This window comes from Lytechinus variegatus, chromosome 1 (assembly GCF_018143015.1).
Source record: "Lytechinus variegatus isolate NC3 chromosome 1, Lvar_3.0, whole genome shotgun sequence".
Taxonomy (NCBI): Eukaryota; Metazoa; Echinodermata; class Echinoidea; order Temnopleuroida; family Toxopneustidae; genus Lytechinus; species Lytechinus variegatus.
In genome coordinates, this window is record NC_054740.1 from 19,354,834 (window position 1) to 19,372,645 (window position 17,812).

The 17,812-nt window shown below is 34.4% G+C and overlaps 1 protein-coding gene across 3 annotated transcripts in view; it reads left to right on the forward strand.

The window, feature by feature from the left end:
* The first annotated feature begins 1,028 nt into the window (after window positions 1-1,028).
* LOC121408387 (CCR4-Not complex 3'-5'-exoribonuclease subunit Ccr4-like) overlaps window positions 1,029-17,812 on the forward strand; it is a 32,837-nt gene continuing 16,053 nt past the window's right edge. The window contains exons 1-6 of one of the 3 annotated variants that reach the window (XM_041599862.1): window positions 1,029-1,428; window positions 12,518-12,784; window positions 13,351-13,527; window positions 14,890-15,069; window positions 15,764-15,949; window positions 16,511-16,585. In XM_041599862.1, coding sequence (XP_041455796.1) covers window positions 12,539-12,784; window positions 13,351-13,527; window positions 14,890-15,069; window positions 15,764-15,949; window positions 16,511-16,585 — 864 coding nt within the window. In that variant the 5' untranslated portion in view covers window positions 1,029-1,428; window positions 12,518-12,538. The remainder of the gene's footprint in view (window positions 1,429-12,517; window positions 12,785-13,350; window positions 13,528-14,889; window positions 15,070-15,763; window positions 15,950-16,510; window positions 16,586-17,812) is intronic. The other 2 variants (XM_041599854.1, XM_041599871.1) reach the window with 2 other exon arrangements.

Genomic DNA, 17,812 nt, shown 5'->3' on the forward strand with positions numbered 1-17,812 from the left:
GGTTGACATAATTAAAAAGAGGTCCTTTTTCAAAATTTTTATGTAAACTGGGTTCCAAAAGAAACTGATCAAACTTTAAAAGGGCTGCACAAATTCAACTAAGTCAAAAGGAACAGTATTTTTACATGTTAGCTTCAATAATCATTACTAAGCAGTAAGCACATATCAATTGGTTCAATCACAGAGAGACTATAGCCCCTCAAAATTCAGAATCCAGTCACAAAGTTTCTCTTGGAACCCAGTTTATAAACACACAAAGATAATTTCAAAATCAATTATTCATTTATTAAACAATGCAGCAAAATTAAAAGTATGTCATGCATTGATATCAGTCAAACATATAAAATAAGGTGGGGGTAAAGAGGAGAGATCTGAAGGGAAAAAAAAACAGTGGAGAGAGAGGAGAGAGCAAGAAATTGACAGGATAATATAGAGATTTAGACAAGCGGTGCTTGAATGCTTATAAGAAGTAGACCAGATTGACAAAGTGAAAGACCAATGCATGCATGCATCCAGCTACTTACTCCATATTGTTGTGCATGAGTGTAAAATGTCTCCCTCATAACAATATAAGTTTCAGCAATATTAAAACAGTCAATCCATTTTCACACCACAATTAAATAATAATATTAGCACGAAGAGCAAGCTGTAAAGCCTAGATATATTTTGTCCTGAAAATTGAAAATTCAGCAATGTTTGTGATCATAAAGATGCATATATAGCTATAATTACTGAGAGGGTGAAGCACAAGCTGCAAATGTGTATATATACTCGCCTGATTGAGAAGAGACCTATTAAGGACTGTTTGCTGTTACCCCTGAAGATTAGTATTTCCCCTCATTTCACCCTTTCTTCATTTCTCACTTTAAAATTAATCCTTTTGAACAGTAATGAGAGATTCTCATTGCAATAGAATCTCAGGAACTTTCTTTTGCAACTCTCCCTAGTAGGTTTTTTTTTTAAGCGTACAAGTTAATCCTAAAATAGCATCGTTTGTATCATGGATTATCTTCTACTGGTCATTGACACCAACATCTACCACAAGCAAAAGCCGCCCGACCTTTCTCCTTTTCAAATCAAAACCTTTATTTGTTCATCCATCTGTAATAGCTCAACGGTTCATCCTTCTTCACCATTTGAGCAAGGATATTTTCTATGCACTTCACATCTTCCAAGTTATCGCACTCAGCGAGACAACATTAAGTGGGCGTATCTCCGTACGTATCTCAAATTCTCAATGCCATTGGCATTAGTTTGATTGAATTGCGGGAACTACGACGGGCGTGGTGCTGCGAGGGACCCTTGTACGTACCGGGTACTTGTGGGAGAACTCGGAAGAACGCCGGAAGAACGGCATGAAATATGATGATGCTCCTGATATAGACTCTATAGTACAGGTACACTCACACTAGTACGAGGTTAGTAGAGGTTAGTATGATATGGTACAGGTATTATTTGTTGAAACTACAAAACATTATTTAGAGCAGCACAGTACCTCTACTACTACTACGGTACCGGTGAGAACTGCATGGAGGACTTTGCCTTTACCGGCGTGTACAAATGTATTGAGTATGGATAGTGTACTTCTTAATCACGTTTCCGGGGTACATGTATTTGAATAGCACGTGATCTAAATCGCCAGCCATCGATACTGAAGGGCCCTGGGGCCCGTTTCTCAACACCTGGACAAGTTAGTCATATCTTTATCCACAAATTACGGAGTTAGTTCCAATCTTACTAAACCTGTTTCACGAAAGGCTTCCTAACTAAAATACCTTGATATCGATACTATCGGTAAAAGCAGCAGACGTAGCCTTGGCTTAGTCACAAAATAGCATAATTTTCAAAAAGAAAAATTATGTCAAAATTGCAAATATTGTGATGAATTGGGAATTACATCTTTTAAAAATAATAGCACAGGTAAATTATGCATCATACATATGGTCAGTTCCCCCATGTCTGCGCGGTCTCCCAAGTCTGCGCACCCGCGTATCTGCGCGATTTTAGTTACAGAAGATGCGCAACGAGCACGAACTTTACACATGCACTACATAGACAGGTATTTATAAAAAAATCCGACTCAAAATGGTGGAAAAATAGTGACTTCAGGGCATTTCATGTGACGGCCTCAAAATGCAGCCTTTGTCATCAAAATTCCCGAATCGTGTGCAACGTGAATGAGTGTGCAGACATGGGGTACCATTTTTTTTTTCAATCTGAAAATGACTGCCCGAGGTTTTTTCAAGAAAATCCTATATTTCCTTTCACTTTTTAATGAGAAATTTGGTACACTTATTAATATAATGAACACTATTGACCAAAAGAATTTGTGAAATAAAAAGAAATTCATATTAAATCTTAACTCAAATTTATTTTAAAAATTCAATACTCTAAATATATATGACATCAACAAATTACAAATTGCTTCACTGATGCATCGTTTCTTTTCAAATTCACTGCCTCCTAACCTCCAACTTTTATTCAGTCTTAACAGCTCTATCTACAGTTATAATACACGAAGCTCTAATATGTTCCATCAATGGAAAGTTTCGTCACATTTGTTACATTGTTCTCTTCGTTATGTTGGTCCAAAAATTTGGAATACTTTACCTTCTTCTTTACAGTCTGTACGTTTTAATAATGCCTTTAAGAGGCTCTATAAAAGACATCTTCTCTCTTTTTATGATGCCTAATTGTAAATACGTTTAATTGTTGTTATTATTTATATCCCTTTCTTTTCTCAGTTTAACGGTCATCAATAATATACATTGCAGAGAGTTCTATACCGGCTTTTCTGTGGATTTAATACTTGGACCGTTGTTTGGCGCTAACCGCAGGTGAAACTGTTCACCCGTCGGGAGCGGCTGCATATTTCTATGGTGGTGTGTGGATCGCACGTGTGACTGTTGCTACGTCGGGTGTCTTAGTATGCTTGACGTGCTAGCGGCTTTTGCGTGCGATCTGCATTCTGCCTGGTATGTGCATTGGCTCCCGGCGGGTGGATGGAGACACTATGTCCGGGCGTTGTCCATTGCAAAGCCTGTATACATGTAATAATGATTGTTGTGCGTTTTGGTGCATCCAATTCATCAAGCCTCATTGGCTTTTACGGATGCACCCTTTCCATTATTTTTTATTATACCTTGTACTTTATTATTTGTATGCTATGTATATTACATTTCCTATTTTGTATCGTTTTAATCGATTTGATATTTCCATTTTTACTTGTATATATATATGTATTTTAATGGAAATAAATAAATGAATGAATGAATGAAATTGTTAGGTGCGCAGACTTGGGGCCCACCATCATACTTAGACCATGAAGACTGAGGCATTCAATTGCTGAACAATGGAATTATGAATAATTTATTTCATGACTAAAAAATCACATGGACTTTGAGATGGGTACCCCCGGGATATCCAATTTTAATAGTTTACGAAAGTAAACCATAACGGTTTTATTTGTAAAATTATGATAATTATACAGTGTTTTACGATTCCAAACATCATCGAAATATAGTTTAACACTTTTTTTTATAAATCTTTGATACCGATCTTACGATTTGACAAATCCTACGCATAAATTAGAGATTAGAATTTATCCAAATGTCAGTAGGGTCTAAAAACGACAAATACAAGTCCAGTTATGAATGGCCTGACGTGGTAGAATTTTTATCGATTATATTATTTTACTATTTCAAAATGAATGGTTTTGTGGCGTTTTACCAAGTTTTCATAGTTACTTTGTATGACAATGATCATTGAATGCATTATCCCACTTATTTTGGGATGTAATTTCAACCTCTATGATTGATTACGTGAGATTATAATTTTCAAATTTCTCGGCTCTTTTGCATGTCATAGTCTACCCACATGATGCCACTACGTCATTAAGAAAGAAGTTATGACAGGTTCGGAGGTGTCATAAATATTTAGTGAGGTTGTTGTACCCGATCTTGGTAAAGAGGGCTTCGTGAAACGGTTAGCGGACAAGTAGCTCACTATCTCCGATTTAGTCAAGAAGTTAGACTTATGACGGTGTTGAGAAACGGGCCCCTGGTCTTGAGGACTCCATGATCGTGTCTTTTTCTTCAGTAAAAATGTTACAAAATGAAGGTGTTTTAGCAGATTGATGTCACAACGACCCCTCAGCCACATGTAAACAACGCAAATACAATAGCATCAACCCTTGAACCGCTTATGTATTACGTATGAATGAAAGAAAAGATGAAAGAGAGACAGAGAGGAAAGAATGAAGGGGGAAGAGAGAAAAAACCCAAAATAATGTAGGATGGGGGGTCGGGTGTCCGGACACTGTATATTTTTGAAGCCTTCTTTTTTGTCTTTGGATTACCCTAAAAATATGAATTCAATAGTTGTAATCATCTTCTATTTTGTTCTCTATAATATTTCCTACATTTTGTACTAAAAATTGATGAAACTTTGCCTGTAAATTTTTTCAAATGACTTCCTAAAATTGATCGTCCGGACACACAACCTGTCCGGACACACAACAACTGGGTATAAGGAGAGAAAGAAAGAAAAAGAAAAGGAAATGAAGGGAGAAAGAAAGAAAGAAAAAAAGGATTAAGGGGAGAAATAAAAAAGGAAATTTTAAAAAGAAGGAAAGAAAAATGAACAGAGATATAGGGATAGAAGAAAAAAAATTAAATTAAAAGAGGGAAAAAAGTTCAAACTTCAAGTAAACCCCCCAAAATCTAAAAATATTAAAAATGTTATAAATATTATACTAAAATTAACATTATGGCATCACACACATTTGAAATAAAGATGAATTAAATGAAAAAAGGCAAACAGGCAGGATAAAAGGATGAAGAAAGAAACTAAAAAATCCATTGATGTATTTGAAAGATTAAAAAAACTAAAACAGGGCTCAACACAGCGACGGTCCCAGACCGGTAAAAATCGCTGTCGGGCCAGTAGATTTTCAGAAATTGGAAGATTTAAGGGTCCGACATGACCAGTAATAAAAACCATTGTTGGGCCAATAACTTTTCCAGAAATGGTCAAATTCACAGAAAACCATTTCCCCCCGTTAAATTCTGCCATTCAGACACAGAATACACACAGAATGAATCGCACGTGTTACTAGAGTACTATATACAGCATGCATACAGTGTACATGTAGTCAGCCACACAATCCACATGGTAAATTCTCCACTGGCCGCACGAACGAAGCCTGGCTAAACTCTGGCAGAAATCTCTCACAGAACTGTCAAAATTCAAGGTTCATACTCATGAAAGGCTCTTATAATGTCCATATTTCCTAAAAATTGGAGCAACTCTGTCAAAATTCTCTTGAAGAAACTTGTACATTATGGCGTGCGAGGTACAGCCTTAAATTGGTTCAAAAGTTACCTGGAAAATAGATTACAATTTTTTACTGTTTATGGTACTAAGTCACAATCAGGTAATGTAAAATATGGTGTACCACAGGGATCTGTTCTTGGCCCATTGTTATTTTTGATCTACATTAATGACATCATAAATTCGTCTCAATTATTTACATATTCTCTTTTTGCTGACGATACTTGTTTATTATAATATTCTCATAAGAATATTCACACTCTAATGCAAACAGTTAATACTGAAATAAGTAAACTTTTTGCATGGTTTTGCTGTAACAAATTGTTATTAAATACTGGTAAAACACAATATGTATTATTCAGGGCTAGAGGAAAGGTTATCCCTGATGGTGTTAATCATTTAGTTGTTGGTGGTCAACAGATAAGCAGCAGTCAACATGTGCAGTTCCTCGGTGTTATGGTTGATGAATTTTTATCATGGAAAAATCACCTTGATAATGTATGTACTAAAGTGTCTCGGAGTGTTGGAGTAATATCCAAACTTCGGTTTTTCCTCCCCCAGCAGACCCTAGTTACTCTATACAATGCTATTGTCATGCCTCATCTGATGTACTGCAATATTGCTAGGGGGCACACTTTTAGAACCCATATACAAAACTGCAAGTTCTTCAAAAAAAGTTGTTAGATATATAACATACTCAGATTACAGGTCACCAAGTACTCCTTTATTTTTGCAACTGCAAATTTTGCCTTTCAATGAGATGGTTTCTCTTAGTTGTGTAATATTCATGTTTAAATGTCGATCATGCCAGCATACATTTTTGTCTGATGTGTTTGTGGAAAATTCTTCAATCCATCATTATCATACTCGTCAAAGAAACCTTATCCATCAGCCATATGCTCGAACCCAAACTGCTTTGAAATCATTTTAAATAGTCTGTGTTAAAGAATGGAATTGTTTACCCAATGATATAATTAAAAGCTCGACTCTATCTCGATTTAAAATGTTATGTAAAAAACGCCTTTTTGACAGATTGCAATCAGGTACTACATGTACATGAGTCAAGAGGAGTTAGCCATGAATGATACGTCCATGCGTGAGTGTGTGTGTGGGTGTGTGTGTTCGTGTATAGCTGAAGGGGGGGGGGTTGTCTGTAGTTATAAGTTATAACATTGTTCATCATTGTACGTTAGTTGTACTTATTGTAGATATGTTATTCAATGCTACAGGGGCCCTGTTAACAAGCTGTGCTTCACAGGGGTCCCAAACCTAATCAAATATTTGATGTCTTGCTTTATACCATTACTATGAATGTGTTTGATTTTGGTTTGAATAAACTATACTATACTACTACTATACTATTTGTAAGCAGTAAAAGGATAAATTTTCACTTGTGTTTTGGTTCAAACAGATCGGGTTTCGGGTGATATCGTCTGAATACATAATAGCCCCACATATGCATTTATGTGTGTGTTGATACACTTGGTATCTGACTTTCTTTCGTAGTGTTGTGTTGGGATCGTTTATATCTTAGTTGGGAGCATCAATGACCACTCAGGAACGTTCGATGTACATTTCAATCAAGGAACTTTATTAATCGTCAATCTTCAGCAATATTACATGTAGAGTTGAAAAGCATATCACACCGTACGACGATGTAGATCTTAACTCTGTGATGATCATAACTTATCCAACCTCAACCCTTGGGTGTACACTCAATATATACATGTATTAAAGCTTCTACACAAATTATAATCCAAGGGTTTGGATATAGGACTAAGGGGGGTTTAATTATTGGGAAGGGGAAGGCAGTTCTTTGTTCTCTGATTGGAGTTTGTTTGACTATGAACAATAAGGGTTTTAATGGCTTGGATTAAATTAATAAATAAGGGTTCTGAGAAGGGGGCATATACATTATGAAGTCTAGACTGTGTATATGTAGTGATTCATACAATCACTTCATTACATCCCCTTTCTTTGGAAAATTGAGGCTCCCCTCTTGTGGAAAAAAAAATTTTAAAGTTAGCAAAATCAGAGGGGTCAATGAACTATATACATTATAAAGTCAACAAAGAAATAGAAAAGAAAATATATACAATATAGAGTAAAGACAGAAAAAAAGAAAAGAAAACGATAAGTGAAACATCGACCATTGTTCCGTGTTCACTTGCGCTCATTCTCTCTCCCAAACAAATACTTCACAACTATATACATGTTTACAGTAAATTCATAGTAAATAATTAGCATAAATCTTTCCATTATTGTGGTAACGATAAACTGAGACATAATGCTAACCTTACTCAAAATTTCACAACATAAATTTCATTTTTCAGAAAACAGTGCAGATTTATGCACTTCAACTAAGCGAAATTAATCACGAATTGTGCAGACTTATGCACTTAAAGGACAAAGTAAAATGCAGAGGAAAAGAAAAATTAGAATAACAATCAAGTATCTATAACATAATGCACATGTTTCAAATATCCTTATCACTAGCCAAGGAAATTCAGCAATGGATAAGAAATGTTTTTATAATGTAAGTGAAACAAATCTGGTACAGTTGTAGGTTTAAGTTATGTAGATACCAATGTCCTGTATATGTAATAATTTACAATCAATATATAAGCCAAGTTTGCTAGTATGTCTCTCTTTACACCGCTATCGACCATTAATTAATAAATTCCCATCATACTCTGATGATAGACAAAACCAAAGATACAAATGTGATATTCCAACATGATAATATATAAGAAAAACAGGTGCGCTCTAGGTATTGAAAGTGTGTCTATGTCCAAATAGGCCATATTATACTTCATACGAAGCATCAACATAGAAACCTGAGTCACTAACAACCTAACCTGTCAAATATCTCTTTTTACAATCATATTTAATGAAAAAAAAAGTTTAACAAGTATTTCAAACTTGTTCAGTATCACTAACAAGAGTATGCTTAAACCTTGTTATGTCAATAAAATGATGATCTATGATATATAACTTTGTTCATAAACAAATTGCAGTAGTCTAACACGTGTTCAATTCAACACAACAACACAAACATACCATCATCAAGATTTTGACTACAAATTGCCTGCAGGTCCTATTCAAACCATAGTGACTCAAAACATTATTTACGAAGTAAACTCTTCCAGGAATAACAAAGGTACAATATATCTATAAAATTACAATAGGGTATACACTATTATAAAGAGATTAAAGCTTACGCATACAAAGATTTGTAAAATCTTGCTGGGGACCCTGTTATTGGTATTTGTCTATTAGTCAATATGTCATTAATTAAATCGTCCGTGCCCCTATACAAATCGACATTCCACCAAAATCTTACTTGTTTGGTGGTGTTATTAAGGCTTTGGTCGAATGAGGTCAGTAATTGTAAATGTCCATTCTTAAAACGTCCTCTATGTAGAGTCATGTTCTTATCAATGGGGGCATTCACAAGCATTTCAAACTGTTTTTCCAGGTCAGTCTTTGTCAAAAGTCTGGGGGCAGCTATACCATTGTTGTCCGCTATTACATGCAAGTAATCTGAATCATGGATTTGGTCTGATAATTGGGTACACATAATTTGCTCAGCATTGAACTCTGGAAGTTTCTCATCATTCTCATTGATGAAGTTCACTGATGGTTTTTCAGTGTTTTGTTTCCTTTGTTCTTGAGCAGTTGTGTTCTTCCCTAAAGCTTCCTTGATACTTGTAAGATTCCAGAAAATAGTGATGTCACCAAAGTAGTTTCTATACACTCCGCAACAATATTATATAAATCGATCAATTTGTGAGCGGTGGGCGTCCTCATCATAGGGAAATGTGCTTCTATTTTCACTTCAAATTCCGAAGTATATTTATGTCATAGGATTACGCACCAAATCTTCTATATGAGTTTCACTCCTAATTTGCTCTGATAATGTCTTAATGGTCATTTTCAAGTACATTCAAACTTGACAAGTTTCATGCTATACACAAAGCGGTGAAATACTAAAAGAATATAATAAAAGCCAAAATAAAATTGTATTTCTTGACACATTAGGCCTATGTGTAGTCCAGTATCATTCATCACTGGAAAATGCTTTGCTTTACATGTTAATGTTAACCAAATACAACATCATCATGATTTTGATTGAAATATAAAACATTCTTGCTTCATAATATCATTAACCTTGATTACATCACATCCAATGTTGTTTGAGAAATAATGAAATATCATATGTTACATAAACTTAGTTAATCCTTATCTAGCTCAGTATTTGAAAGTGTCAATGTCAATGACTTCGTCTTAAGTTTTAAAGGTGGTTTATTTTTCATCGTGGTCAATTTTAAATGAGACTGGTTAGAGTCAGTGTTTGTCAAATATTGCTATTTCCAATGTCAAATCAAAGGATAAAGATGATGTTATCATAAATTAATGTAACTGTGTACAATGAAAATACAATTATACGCATGTAATGGACATTAAATCAAATATAGCCTCTCGCACTCTCTCATATGCCAGTGGAACAATAAAGAAAATGGTTTCACTTACCGATCAGAGATGAAGAATATAACTCAAAAGAATGATTAAAATGTAGTCTTAGCACAATTAAAGTAATGTCCAGTGTTTGATATATTCGGGGAAGAGTCAAAGTTATTCATTCTATAATTCAAGATTTATGTTGTTGTAGTGGTGATCTGCGTCTTTGGCGTTGACGATGGCGTCTTGTCATGTTTCCAGTTAGATTCATTGTCATCTGTGTTGTCATCGATGTCCTTGTCCATACTGTTCCTCTGTCTGTATCGTCCGTCTGTTCTTCCGTCTGTATCTTCCGTCTGTTCATCCGTCTTTGTCTTCCGTCTGTGTGTTTCTGTAGTGCGGTAATTGTAGTCATCGATTTTTGTCATCCAATGTAGCTCAGGTTCTAACAGGGGTTCATGCCGGTGCTAACACTCATAGGATAGATGGTATCTGAACTGTCTTTTCATGAGAGCAATTCTCAGTCTTTTCTCGAAGCACATAGCCATGTTAATGAAGTATTTTTCAATTAGAAAACCGGGTCCTCCGCCATGTTGTGTTGGGATCGTTTATATCTTAGTTGGGAGCATCAATGACCACGCAGGAACGTTCGATGTACATTTCCATCAAGGAACTTTATTAATCGTCAGTAGCTATTTTAATTGAGCCAAAAAGAAACTGATAAATTATTTATGATAATAGTTTGAGCTTTTTTCCTATCTTTCTTTCCTTCTTAATCTTTCTTTGTTTCTTCCCTCGATTTTTTTTGTTACTGTCTTTTTTAATTTCCCTTTTTTCTTCAATTCATTTTTTCTTTCTATCCTTTTATAAATTATTTTCTCTATTTCCTTTTTCTCTCTCTTTCTTTCTGATATTTTCTTTCTTTAGTTTTTGAGTCCATCCATCCTATATTCATCTCTTTTCCTTTCTTTCCTTCCTTCTTTTTACACCTTTCTTCATTCTTTGTTACTTTCTTTGTTTCTTTCTTCCATCCATCATTTATTTACCCTTTCTTTTTTATTTCTTTTCTCAGCCCTTTCTTTCTTACATTCATTCCTTCCTTTCTTCTATCTGTCTTGTTCTTTACTTTTTCCCTATGTTAATTATATCCTTTTCCCTTTCCCTTTTTTTTTGACTGCTTGCTTCCTTTTTCTCCTTTATTCTTTCATTCCTTCCTTTCTTTGTCTCTCGGTCTTTCTTTTTTTTCTTCCTTTCATCTATTCTTATTACCTTTTCATTTTTTTATAATTGCTTGCTTCTGTCCTTTCTTCCCTTCCTTCCTTTATTTGTTTCTTTCCGTCTATCTTTAATTTTACCTTTCCTTCATTTCTTCCTTCTTTCAATCCTTCCTTCCTTTCTTTTGTCCGTCTTTCCATCTCTCCTTTTACCCTTTCTTTTTTATTGCTTCTTCTTTCTTTCCTTTACTACTTTCTGGATTTGTTCTTTCTTTTTGTATTGCTTGCTTCATTTTCTTCCTTCATTTCTTTTTTCTTTTCTTTCTTTCTTATATTTGTTCCTTCTTTATTCCTTCCTTTCCTTCTTTAGTTCTTTCTTTTTTTTCTTCCTTCACATCTATCCTTTCTTTACCTTTTTTCTTCCTTTCATTTATTCTTTCTTTCTTTTCCTTCCTCCCTTTCTTTCTTTTCCTTCCTTCCTTTCTTTCTTTCTTTCTTCCTTTCTGTCTTTCTTCGTTTCTGTCTTGCTTTCTTTTTGTCCTTCATTTCCTTCATTTTTTTGGGGGGGGGGGTAACGAAAGGCTAGAAAAATAAACTTGCGCCTTTTCTTAATGTTTTCTTTATTTTGGGGGACCAGTAGATTTTAGGTTCGGACCAGTAAAAATTGGAAAAACTGGGTATCTACTGGTCCGACATGAATAGGTTGGACCATAGAGCTATTAGCTCCGACATGAATGCATGTTGGACCAGTAGAAAAAATTGGTTAGTGTGGAGCCCTGACTAAAATGAATAAAACTTTAAAGTGAAAAATTGCCAAACTTAACATTGCGGCATCACACACAAGCATATCTTATCCTTTTACAAGTACCTTCGGACCGATCACAAAAAGACTCAAAACGAAAGCTGAAACAACTAGATCTAGTTATGAAAACTGAAAAACTTGCTCCTTCGATTACATCATGAAATCAGCAATCCGAGAATCCATAATATGATTATGAAAATTTCCAGTCAATATTTTGTGATTATTTTAGTGGAAAACTGTTGACCATGTGATATTGTTTGCACCATTGAGAATCTACTCTTATCCCATACATGCCACACACACACAGCAGAACTTACAAAAGTTTATTTTCTTGTTCTCTCTGCTTAGTCATCTGTTTGTTGTTTGATGAAATTTCTTCACTTTTCTATGTATTAATTATATTTTGTTCAATATTCTGAAATACGGGACAAATAGGCATCCCTGGAAGGATTTGTCTGGACGCTGGGACAAAGGAGCAAAATACAGGATGATCCCGAGAAATGTGACATCTATTTACCCTGATACATAGGACAAGTTTGCAAAAATAAGGCAAAAGAATCCAACTTTTACCTTATTATTTATCTCTTAAATGACAGAAAATGCTTAAAAAATCAAAGAACATAGGTTTACATTAACAAATTATATATTTTCATTAGGCATCTCGCTATTTGAAAATAACTTAATGCATATGTACATGTATTGGATTCAGTTTTATGCAGATTCGATCAAGATGGAACCCAACAATAAAGTTCTGCCACCTAACTTGCGAAGGGAATGGCTGTTCTCACCAGCATGTTGTCATGGAGATGAGAGTAATGAATTTACTCTTATGAACTATAACATCCTCGCTGATTGTCATTTCAAAGAGGACTGGTATCCATACTGCCCTCAGGGGTTCCGTAAGATGTCAGAAAGACACCAAGCCTTATTACAAGAGATAAAACATCATGATCCAGACATTGTTTGTTTACAAGAGGTCAGTAATTTAAGAGGATCGATTGGCTGCAGTTTATGTACAGAAACATGTGTTGATTGATTTAGGGCTTACTCTTATGATTGATTAATCAATCCATTCAAATGAATAGATTTCAGCTCCATGGTCAATCTTCATAATGTATGTTACTGTACGGGAGCCAGGTATTTTTCTGTTTGATTATCAATCATCTGATAGAACACCAAATTTCACAATTATGATTATGATATATCCTAGGTATGAAAGAATAAGATTTAGTGAAATGTAAATTGAAATATCTAGAGTGGTTTTTATCTTACCTATCAAAACCTTCAGATGACTTGACGTCTATAGACTCCTTTTAATGAAAGTACATGATTTAGTTTATAGTGTGAAATATACAAGTTGTGTTTTACTAGTAGTGTGATAGGTTTTCTGGGATAAGAAGTTTTCAACTTTTGAATGCTATCAGAATGATTTCTTCTTTTCCCTAATGTATTCTATTTTTTTTAATGGTGCACTATTGTTTTGGAAATTCATGATTTTATTGTTACCAGCACTGTTAATGTCCTTTGTCATAATTGAAACAGGTTGGACCAGATTATTTTGCTGATCAGCTCAATCCTGAGATGTATTCTCTTGGTTACCATGGTGTTTATATGAAGAAAGTAAGAGGTGTAATGGAAGGAGAGGCAACATTCTACAAGAAAAATAGATTTGAAATGACTGATCAGAAGGGAGTGGTTTATAATGAGCTAGCAGCAAAGGTAAGTATGGTTTTTGGACATTCTTGAGAGGATGAGTTGAGGTGATGTACTTGTACATTTATGATAAGGTATTTTTAAGATAAAGTAAGATTAGAAAAGGTGAATGTATGTGTCATGGCAAATGAGAGGGAAAAATGAAGGAGAGATGAGAAGGAAATGCTGGGGGTGATTCAGCCCCCTCCCTGAACATTTTTTGCAAGAAATCCGCTGTGCAAAAATTTTTGACCACGTCACTCGCTGACATTTTACTTTCAAGTCTCATGCAATTTTTTAGACCAAAGTTGTGACCCCTGGGTACGCGTTACTGAAATTATTCAACATTTCGTAAGTGCATGCAGACCCAAAATTGCAAAAAATAATGTGACTTTGTGTACAAATCCATTGCAAATAATTGTTTTAGCCAAAATTATTTTTATTTTCCTTTTTTCTGACTAAAATCAATTAATTTCATCTTATTATCTGTCAAAATAAATTCCCTGACTGTTCCGACAATTTCCATTAAAAACAATATACAAAAAAAGCGTAAAAAAACAAAGAAATACATAAGAAATTTTGAAAACAGTTAAGTACATAAAAAATAAATTTAATGTTAGAGTTTTTTAAAAGTTTATTTTATCAGATTCCTATAAAGAATCTGTGAACAAAAAATTAGCATTTTAGGTGCATTATGTAAAAATAGTTTAAGATAGCAAACTTTTTATTTAATGCATAAATTAGTATAAATAACTAGCTATAATATTTTCACAGAATTTGATCATATAATTTTGTAGATTATCATTATCACAACTGGGCGTTGTGGCATGTGCCTGTAATCCAAGCTGTGGGGAAGTTACAAATTGATGCAGAGGTTCGAAGTTCGAGCCCTGGTCACGTCTCTCGGATGGTGACGTTAAAGGTCGGTCCCAGACGTAAATAATCATATCTGATTGATACACGTCTGACAAAACTCAAATACACACACATTATGCCATGGGTAACATGCAATCCAATTTTCGCTGTGATCGACGGCCGAGATCATAATCTGAGGGAGCTGAATCAGCCCCCTCCCTCTAGTCTTCTTAGGCGTTGAAATAGCTCAGTCTAATTAAGGTTAAATATCAATAGACTCAGAGCAAGGCCATTCTTTACAACACAAAATGGAAAAAAATAGAAATAAGTCCTTAGAAATTATCCGAGGTCAATGGGAGGAGCATTGCTGCCAATCAATATGGCTTGAAAGTCCATGGCCTTATATGGCCTAGGATTGATTTAAGTCCTTTTCGTCTTTTTGAAATTGTCATTGAATTGCTATCATTATATTTTGATATATCTGCCTCCATGTTTAACAGCTTTGGCTGCTTCTTTTGATCTAATTTCTTTCAGGCATGTGAAAAGGCTAACCTTTCCAACGATGCCCAGGAGAGTGTATTGTCTTACATTGAACGGGATCATCTGGTTCTTTTTACAAAGCTACAAGATATAAAAACAAAGAAAACAGTCTGCATTGGAAATACACATCTTCTGTTTGATGACTATAAGAACATTGATGTTATAACGTTACAGGTACAGAAGTGCGGCCTCATTCCCTTTAGTTTGGAGTTCTTCTGCAACAAAATAAAAAATTGTCTTTGATACTGAAATAAAATATTGACACTTTAAACTCATAAATGTGCTCCCGTCCCCCCCCCCCCACCGAGTGAAGTATGAAGAACAAATGTGAACAAGTTTTGATTTTAAAAATCCAAGATTTAAGTAAAAGAGGATATGCATCTCTGTTAAATCAATATTCAATTATTTTTATTTGTAGTATTATTACTTTGTCTTTAGCATCATAAAAAATGACCCCTATATACAGTGAATTGGAAGCAGAATTTGGGTGAAGCTGTAGCACTGCATTATACATGAAAATACAAAAAAAATGCAATGAAGAATGTCATATGCAAACATAGTATTGAAGTAGTTTAATGTATGTTCTTGTCAGACAGATTGCGTGGACAGTTTAAGATTCAAGTCAGAAAATCATTTACATATTTATCATGTTAGAAATTCTGTAATATCCATATAATTAAAAGAATTAACAAAAGTCTTTCTAAAGATTATCTTGGAAATTATGAAACCATAACATATGGCACTAATAAATAAAAGAAAAAGCATAGATATTGCTACATTGAATTTTATGTTATTGAGCAGTAGATTTTCACCATTTATAGATATTTGTCACCTTGTGTCATCATTTTTCCTGTCATATCTCCTACAGGCAAGTTTAGCTATCAACGCCATGATAGATTTTGCTGGGGGTGTAGACCAAGCCCATATACTATGTGGAGATTTCAACCAGGAACCTCATATGACTGGATATCAGCTGATGCATGATGGGAAACTGGATACTGATGGAGAGCAATTTATCCATCAATACCCAATCAAGATTGGAAATGAAAGACAAGTAAGAGCTTTATTCTCAATGTGTTGATGTTAATGAAGCATTCTAAGTATATATGTTTCATGCAAATTTGATTTCAGTTGTGAATTACATTTATCTGAATGTGGAATCACTTCATGCAATGTTTTCCTGATGAATGACAGCCCTCATACTACTATATGCCTCCAATTACTATTTTTTAAAATATATATACAGTAGAATTTATGGATACAAAGAATTATGTCTTATTCTGATGTATGAAGTCATGATAAATTTTAGTTTTAAAAAACTTCAGAAAATGATTAATCAGAGATAAGATGGCTTTCTTTTTGAATAATTTGCCTTAATATGGTAAAATTTTTGGAATCCGCTAGCATATATTTATGTTTAATTCCACATAATTTTAAAAATAGTAAAAGAATTCAATAATTTCCAGAGCATTGTATTGCTCATTCTCAAATATATGATGGCTCATTTCGACAAATAGATGACAAGATTATTACTGAAATCTTAACTCCGATATCTTATGATAATTTCTGGAGGAATGAATGAATATTAATCATCTTCCTTTTAAATGTGTTTCAGAGTCTACTTGATGTCTTACCTCTGTGTTTCAAGCATAACTCGGTTGGGTTGAAAAGTGCCTACAAAACAGTTGCTGTAAGTAATCTTGTATTTGTAATTCCATGCACAATCATTGCTAGTACTACATGTATCTTACAAAATGGTTGAGTGAGCAATAATCCAGCTTTGAATCATAGCTGCTTGCTGCCTTTAACACAAAGCTTGAACATTGAAAGCACCCCCCTTTTGTCCTTCCACTAATACCTCAGATTGCTTCATTGAATATGACACATTCTTCAATCTCTTCATCAGATCAAATACTTGCTTAAATTGCCCTGGGAACCTGATGCTACCTGCACAAAGCCTGTTGGAATTAAAGAATCCATCAATAGGGATAGGTTTATGAAATCAATAAAAGATTGGAAGCAAGATAGTAACAAAGGGAGAGTACAAGGTGTTGATAGGCTGGTAAATCCTGGCAGAATAGCATATTGTTTAAATTATTTTGCCTGCAGAAAACAGGATTAGCTTTGCCCTGATGAGTTTCTGAGAATGTGTTGATTATCTTAGGCACCTTAACTCATTACCTGCTTTGTTCGACTAGAGTAACATACAGGGGGCTGCCAACTTCAGTCACTTTTCATTCACAATATACAAACAGATTGTATAAAGTATGTTGTACTTTACACAAACACACTCCAGTGATGCCTGTATTGCACTGCTCAGTATACACATAAAACTTAATAGCTAAACCTATTAAAAGTGATTGTGATTTGAATTAACATAGTCTATGCAAATCCCCTGAAATGAATGTGGCACAGGAGAGATTAGTTCTTTCTCTGTATAGTCTGAGCCACTTGCAGTCACATTTTAATGCAGGTATGCTCATAGACTTGGTGATCCAGAAAGTACTTTCTCTCCACACATGTTTAATGTGTAATTCATAGTATAGCAATGAATATGTATGGTCGTATACATGTACATGTAGATGAAAGGATGGTGGAAATTTCATTTCCTTTCATATATATCCTTAACAATTTTAGCATGTGCTTTATGATATTAAATGCAGCATACTTGGTGGCTTTATGTTATTAAATTCAGCATACTTGGGGCCTTTATGTTGTTGAATTTAGTATACTTGGGGGCTTTATGTTATTAAATTTAGTATACTTGGGGCTTTATGTTATTAAATTCAGCATACTTGGAGGCTGTATGTTATTGAATTTAGTATACTTTGCTTTCAGAAGGATCAGGGTCAAATATGAAAAAACTCTTTACATCACATCACAATTAAATATCAGTGATCATATATTTTTTTTAAAG